At 31.8% G+C, this 8479-nt stretch overlaps 1 protein-coding gene across 1 annotated transcript; it reads right to left on the reverse strand.

Annotated features, from left to right (window-relative positions):
* Positions 1 to 1927: 1927 nt before the first annotated feature.
* LOC119673450 lies at positions 1928 to 3463 on the reverse strand. The gene is made up of 2 exons (XM_038084729.1): positions 2796 to 3463; positions 1928 to 2733 (listed from the first exon to the last, which is right to left on the reverse strand). Exons 1-2 carry the CDS (start codon positions 3384 to 3386, stop codon positions 2023 to 2025), a joined length of 1302 nt encoding a protein of 433 aa, XP_037940657.1. The 5' UTR covers positions 3387 to 3463; the 3' UTR covers positions 1928 to 2022.
* Between the last annotated feature and the right edge of the window lie 5016 nt (positions 3464 to 8479).

The raw sequence follows: 8479 nt of genomic DNA on the forward strand, positions 1-8479 counted from the left end.
TATACCAAGGTTCTTTGTGCTACCATATTATTAAAAACCCAAGAGTTAAAAGCATCTTGAATTTTTGACAAAGCTTATGACGCTATTTGAAGGGAAGTCCGGAAGTTCACCAATATCCGCAAAAAAGAAAGCCCCTAAGATATCAAGTCGGCGTCGTGCATGTGTCGGACAGAAGCAAAGCATTATCCGCTCCACAACTGCGGCAGATATTGTTGAAAGTAAGATTTAGTCTCCTAGCATGTTTACCTAGAATACAATGATCTGTAGGTAAACCAACTGGAAGACTGATAACTCTATGGGACATCCTTATGGGAGAGTTTAATTTTCTTCTAGAAACAATAGTTTCTATAAAGAAAAATGGTTTCTTTAGTCATAATTTAATTTAATTTAAATTAAATTAAGAGAAAATTTAATAATTCTTTATAATAAGTTCTTTGTATTATATTTGTTAAATTATTTTTCCGATATTTCGACTATCTTCGATAGTCATCTTCAGCGAAGCTTCAGTTGGGAAAATACTTTTAAATATACTTTTAAGCAATATTGAAAAAATAAGAATAGTAATTGAAAGAACTACTAACTGTTCTTATAAGATGCTTCATATATTAGGATATTATATATTAGGATGGATAAGTCTATTCATTGTGACTTTTTTAAACCCGAACATTTATAAATAATAATCTCTAGAACGTTTTTAATCTATGCACTAAACAAAAGTAAGGGGGATGTGTTCGCTATTTGGTCCTATATATGTGTATAAACATTTTTAATGACACGAATATTCTTTTCTTGTTGTTGTCTCTAGCGTTTTCTCAGTTATCAAGAATCCCATTCCAAAATAGGCGAATATAAAAAGCTAGCCACTGTGCCATGAACGGCTTCTAAGAGCGTCAAAACACCAACAGACAGACACAACACAATATTGTTAAAAAGCTAAAAACATGATTTTCCTAAAAGTTCGCCGTATATCTAGTTAGATCTGATTAGTTGCAGAAGAAATATTCTAATGTATGTTTCTTTCTATTAGTTATCTTCTACAATATTCTTTAGAGCGAATTTTTAGTCTAAGACTGTAGGAGCAAAACGACACACCTCAAAAGTGTGTTCGCTGTTATATTTTTTATGAAACGGGGGCCCATGACATTTTCTTCAATATGATTAATCGATATCGCATAATTGTATGTGCAGGAAGTCTTGAGATCAATATCCCGAATATAGTGAATCCCGGACTAGTAAATTATTGTATATACATTTATCTAATAATTTTCAAAAATAATTATCCCTCGTTTCAGTGCCACGGTTCCCAACTACATTTATGCCATAAGTACTTACATCTAACATAATCAAGGATTTGTCAAAATGACTCCCTTCTCATTGGAGGGAGCTGCTGTCATTGTGAAATGCTGAACAAAAATGAAGAAAAATTATTCATTAAAACTGCACTTATAAAATATATCCTTTTATTTCTACTATTCATAAACTATGATTCACTAAATTTTACGATTATTTTGTGAGTTGTATGCAATAATGCAGAGTTGAAATGCACAAATACTTGATTATTAATGACGAAAAAGGTAAATAAAATCAAAAATACTGAGTTTAGTAAATAATTCTGCAGCTCAACTATTTTAAGGACATTTGAAGTAAATGCGACCTTCAGTAAATTTTACTGTAGTCAGTCTTTTAAGTTATGAAGGATTTTACTAAAATTTAATTGTGCATTTGCCATTTTTCATTTGTTGTTCAAGTGGATGGAATATTATATCAAAAACTACTAATGATTATGCACAATTGTGTATCTTCTACTAATTTAGCTCTCGAAATATAGAGCAAAATAGATAAAATCCACAAAATTTGATAGAAATGCACCTTCTTCAACTATAAATGGAAAGTATTTGAAATATATATGTACATAATAGAATGCTTCATTTAATAAATTTATTATTCACAAAACAAATTCATATCAATTCACAATCAAGTCAAAATAAATATTCTTTAATAAATAAATAATTAAAATATAGTTCACATGAAAATAGGGTCTTCTTCTGCTTCTTCCTCTTCACCAATTTCTTCATCTTCTTCTTTATCTTCTTCACCAACTTCTGCAACTTTGTAATTGGGAAATGTCAGATTTACATCATATGGTGACCTCTCAAAAATTCCAAGCGGTAGGAAATTGTATGGAATTGGCCAAATCAATGCTTCTTCATCCGGCATTACAACTGTGACATTTAAAAGATTTAGGGCTTGTCTCAACGAACGATAGAACCTTTCGCAATTTAGTACGATATCAATGCGTTGTGCCTCTGGTAAAAGTTTATTAAATTCCAATGGTGGTAGAAACTCCACCTCTTCTAAGATTTCGTCACTTGAACTTGACCAAATAGCTGTGCGTGATTCCTGCTCTTCCATCTCTTCTACTTCTTTAAAGGAGCAAGGTACTAAAAACCGCTGAGGCACCTTATCAAAATGTGCATCTGCATTTATTTTTTTTTGTTCTTCGTGCTTTCTCATAGCAGCTCTACGTACCTTCCAGGTTTCTTCCTTAAACACCTCAGCATGCTTCGGTTTTGTTACAATCGGGCTTAACCTTTCGTAAAGTGACAGTAGTTTCTCTTTTATTATGTTGTGTTGCTCTACAATTAGATGCTTATCGGTTACGGTATTCGGTGGAAATTTTTCATTTATATTCATTTGTGCACAGCGGAATGAAGCACAATATTGAAAGTAGGTCTTAAAAAATGATTGTATTTTATTTACATATAAACAAAATAACAAATAACTTTTGTGTTTACCTCATTAATTTTATCCTCTACATGAAAAATTTTATTGGCTAACCAATATTTATCCGCAATTTCCACAAGCATTTCATTGAAGTCTTTTAAAAATTCTTCTGCTCCTTCAAGTAACAATATAGTGTACTCACCCATGCATAAAAACAATCCGGTTATTTTTTCTGTAAGAAACATACTCTTGTAGCAAATATCAAGCATTTTATCGAGTTCTAGGCGAAAAGCCCAATAAAAACTTATATCAGTATCTGGATCGATCTTTTCACCATCGACACCATACTTGGGACGCGGAAAATCTTCTCTGTTTTTAGCCACGAGCACAAATCTTTTGTAAAATACACTACGTCCAAAGCGATCAAGATCTTCAGTTATCCAATCATATAAGCTCTTACGTATATAAAGCTCTTCATCAGCATCTTTTGGTTTTTCTTTTTTGTGTAAGTCTATGTTTGAACCTTTTTTAATTGGATTTTGAAGAGATACAGATGGGTGCTCATATTTCATTGACGATGTATTACGCAGTTGTGGTTCATTACTAAAAGAAAGGCCTGGCTTAAGTTGTGGAGCTGCAGAATATAATCTAGGCTTAATCATTTTGGAAGGACAACAAATTAAGCTCCTCAATTGCCAAATAATTTTTAAATATTTGATTTTATTTTATTTTTGTAAGATGTTATGTCAAATAATTATGGAATATATTGTAATAATTTCGATTTAAATGTATGACTAGATTAAAAACTCACATTTCTAAAAATTTAAATTTAACATGAAAAACTTTGTATGGTTGTTTGATATGTATGTATAGTATATATTGTATTAGTACTTTTCCTATTTGTATAGTCTTCGATGCTTGCCCCTAAATGTGTGCAGTTCAAAGATTATGTTGTGCATTGACAACGTCATTGGTCATAAGTAAATAATTAGGTCTGATCTTTATGCATGTAATACCATATCCCAAACTCTGTTCCAATATTTTTACAGAGTTGCCAATTTTATGCATTGGCAGTACTAAACATTAAACTGAACATATGATGCTTTAGGGCAGGGCCATGTTGTGCGGACAGCCATATGATCACTTGTTACGTTAATTTTACATCCTTTTGGTCATAACTTTATGAAACGGTAAAAAATACTTTTAATTGTGCCTTAAATTAATATGTGTTTACACAGAAAAATACATATATTTAGTCCCAATAGACGCAAGTTTTGACATTATTATAATTATTGTGTAACACTGTTTTGACCAAAGTAGCGAGTGTTGTGTATACAAAGACTTTGTTAAGTTACTTGATTTTTTAATTTATATTAAAACCAAAAGCAATTTCAAATTTGATTTGATTACAACTTTCTAAGAACGGCATGTTATGCAGAAAGTCCTAGGCTTATCAAAATCATAATTGTTGCTTTCAATGCAAACTAAAATACTGAGAGTGAGAAAAAAACAAAATGTCGATTCAAATTTGTTCGTGGGACACGAGGCTAACTGTGCCTCGGCACTTAGTCAGAACGCTGTTATTCAGTAACAAATATCTTTTTTTTTGCGATAGGTGGAAAGCATTAACAACCACAGTGTGAAACTTTAACCCGCTAAAACCACCTCTAAGAAACGGTTGTGGAAGATTGCAGCCGCGTTCACCAGATGCAACTCCATTTAAGTAATCAGGGGGAAAAGGTAAAAGGAGCTCAGTATTTGTAGTTACAAATTTATCAGCTAAGGGTGAGCTAGGATTGAGGACGCAGTGACCCTTAACTGTTACGAATAATAGGTACTTACTTAAAGAGCATTAACTAGGGAGAAGAAATGCTTCTCTCAGCGGAATAGAATGGGGGAGCGAGTCAAAGTAGAGGGCAATGAATTGGAGACACCTGTGGAATAGAGCTTGGAGAAACTCATTAGGAAGTTCTTTGGCGTGCAGAATATCAGGGAGAAATTATTATTTATTATTTAAGTAATAGGTTATTAAAGCACACCGACCTAAAAGATCTATTGTGCGCCTAAAAGCCCAACTAGGACAATGTTAGACTATTTATTAATCTTGTAATTGCTGTGGGCTTAATTTTACCTATTTGACTTGGGACTAATATCCCGCTTCCAAGGTAATCGAGTCTAAGTCTTGCCACCGCTGGGCAGTTGCATAGAACATGTTCTGATGTTTCCTTCTCCTCATGACAGAGTCGACAGGAGTCACTTTCTACCACACCTATAATCTTCATGTGGTAATTAAGTCTACAGTGTACTGTAAGAAGTTCAGTATAGATTTTAATATCGTGTCGTTAAGGCCAAGGATAGCATCAACTTTGATGTGATCAGGATCAATGAATCTTTTTGACTGTCGCATGCCTGTTTTGGCTCTACAGTGTTCAAGTAGATGTTGTTTCTGCCGTTCACATAATAAGCTATTTGTGAAGCTATTTGTTACCCCACAGAAGAACTCTGGACCAATGAAAGGAGTACATGCACCCTTCTTTGCTAGGGAGTCTACTATTTCATTGCCCTTATGCCCTTCGTATCCCACTACCCACATAAGAGTAACATAGTTCCTCGATGCTAGGGTGTTGAGAAGTTGAAAGCATTCCCAGAACAACTTTTATTGGAATAAGGATTTTCCTAAAGATTTTAGAGCTGCTTGGCTGTGTGACAGGATTCATATTTTGGTACCTCGGGTGCCCCTTCGTATGCATTCTATTGCACAAAGCACTAAGGCATGGACTTCTGCTTGAAAAATGGAAGCAGTTTTTCCCAGGAAGAAATTATGTCGACGTCTTGCATCTTGCGTAGTTGATAAAGTCGTTGAGAATTTTTCTCTCAAGAATTCGCAAACTTACTATTGGGGAACGCATACGTAATTAGGGCGCGAATGAGCAGTTGGTACGCATTCATCTGGACGTTGAGTAGCTTATGCCTACACAAAGCGTTTTTGAGTTGGATGTGCACAGTATTTTTATCCTATTAATGTCAAATTTAAACTATTAATAACTAACAAATAAAAACAAAAATAATCAAAATTCTTTTCGCAAGCTCAAAAAAATAATTTGGTTGATATAACCAGATTTTGACTAAATGTCAGGTCAAAATATTCTTACTCGAAGCGTCACGTTGTTCCAACCATATCACATGTTGGTTTACATGTCTTCTTTACCATATGAGCTAAAACTTTTCTAATAATGTGATCAGGTCAATTTTACTAGTATGTGGTTAGTGCATATTTTTTTAAATGCAGTGTAAAGGGGATAGAACATTTCCTTAATAGTATATTAATAAAATACTCAGAATGACTTAGAGGTAGTTCTGATTTAGGTTATAATGTTCAGAATTGCATTTTTAAGCATTGTGCAGAAAAGCAAAAAACTACGAAGTATTCTTTCCATATGCGGTGTCAATATTTTTTAAACCCTTATATTTATGTAAAGCACATACTTAATACGATAATAACTGAATTATCACTAATAATATATATTTATATTATAATCTTTTTTTATATTTAATACTTTTAAGACTAAAAGCAACAAACAACTGGAAGAGCAATTTCGCTAAAAGGATGTCAAAAGGTACTTCAGGGTAAATGTGAGTTTGCATTTTGTTTAATTTTGCTTGCATTTATAAACATATATGTATGTTATGTATAAATGCATTTGAATGTTATATACATATGTACATACATACTAATATATAGAAATATATGGCTTTATATATGTAGAACTAAAATACTGACGTTTACAGTGAGGCTCTAAGTCAGTCTCTTATCAAATTAGTTTTCATTGTATGCCAAACTTTAGCAACTTCTGTAAGTGTTGTTGGGTTGAAAGTTTCTTTCCAGACTTTTTCCACTAGAACCAAACATTTCAGTTTAGATTTTTTTCGTTTGTTTTAATTTCTTTGCCACATACCCGTACTGATATAATTCAAATATTTATTCGTATGATTAAATTCAGAGTTTTAGTAACTTAAAATCACCTGAGACGAAACTTTTGGACTTGCAAATGCTAAGTGTTTGCCACTGCAAAGTAGAATATTCATAAAGTCCGATATTAAGGAATTAAAACTTTAATAACATACACCATTTTATAATAAAGCTCATACCCCATTTTTCTATTAACAAATTGAAATGCATTATATTATATATTAACTGATATAAATTTGTTATAATAATTATTTATTGTTCATAGAGCAGATAATTTGAAAACTAAAAAATTTTTCAGTAAAGTTTAATTAGAGTTTGGGCCATAAGGGAAGACGCTTCACCCCGCGTACCAGAATCTAGATTGCAATCAAATACCTAAAACTAATCTATTCAAAAAGAACAACTGTCTTTACTTAGAAATCTTTAAAAAATTGCTGTTGAAAAGTTTATCACCAGAAGCTGTCTTGAAAAATTGACTACTGTAAGTCTTCGTTCATTACTGTATCAGATTAACAAATATTCTTGAAATCGTTTTTTGAAAATTTTAATAATTATATATTAAAATACAAACAGTTTCTATTATCAACTCATTTTTAAAATGGAAAGAAATAATTTAAAATTTGAACGGCAGCCCTAAATGAAAGTGGTATTGATTAAAAAGACATAAAATTATTCTTAGCTGAAAGATATATGTGGACCTCTACTTCTACACGTTGATCTAATGTAAAAAGGTCGTGATGTTGGTCTTTTACTTGGAAGGAAGTCTCATAGTTTTTTTTTAAGGACATGCTTTGTTTTTTGAAACACAATACATACAATAATATAAATACTTGTTTCATTTGACTACGAATAGTTCAAGTACAGAGAACTGTCAAGCAGTTTTGTTATATTTCACAATACGTTTTACAATTGTCAATTGGCAAAGACTTAGTGCTAATAGAGTAGTTATAGAGTATATTTGAAGGCTTAGTTCGTGTAAATCTCCTCAAGAGAAGATGTATTAGACTGATGGTGGGCTATCCCGTTTGAGTGCTGTTGTAACCATTTTTAGTGCTTAACCGCAAAATTTTGTATTACTACATTCATAGATTCGATCTTCAAGTCCCGATGGAGGTTAGTATTCCTAATGAACCACGGAACGTTGAATAAATTTCTTAAAAATTTTGGAAATTTTTGATAATTCGAATAAACGATTTTGCTGCATATCCCCATAACTAGATTCCATACGTCCACACCGGAGCTAAGACTTGCTTGTATATCATTAATTTGTTACTTAAAGAGTCGGGTGATTTTTTCCCAAGAAACCAATATAATTTTTTTCTATTTTGATTCTAGTTATCTCGTTTTTTCTTTATATGTTCTTTCCATATCAATTTTTCTATGTACATTTAATACTTAAAAAAAAGTGAGTTTGTTTTACTATAAGTTAGTCTTAGCCTTTATACAACTGAGGGCCACCTTAATGCATGGATGAAATATATATAAATACATAAAAAAAATTTTTTATTAAACGCATAAACTACTATTAGTAACTGATGGTAAATTGAGAGAGAGAATATATATGTATATTTATATATATACAGTCGTATGGGAGTAAGGAGATAAAATCAAAATTAGTCGCTTTTAGTTTTGCAAGAGATCGCTTTGCTTTCGGTTTGTGTTATTTTGTGTCTATAATATAAAATGTCTATCCCGTTTAAAACAATAAAATAAGAAAAATGTGTATTAAATATTTTATAATTATTTTAATCGCTTTAAAGTTTTTAAATAATTTATAACAAAAAA

Source organism: Teleopsis dalmanni, chromosome 1 (genome assembly GCF_002237135.1).
Source record: "Teleopsis dalmanni isolate 2A chromosome 1, ASM223713v2, whole genome shotgun sequence".
Classification (NCBI taxonomy): Eukaryota; Metazoa; Arthropoda; class Insecta; order Diptera; family Diopsidae; genus Teleopsis; species Teleopsis dalmanni.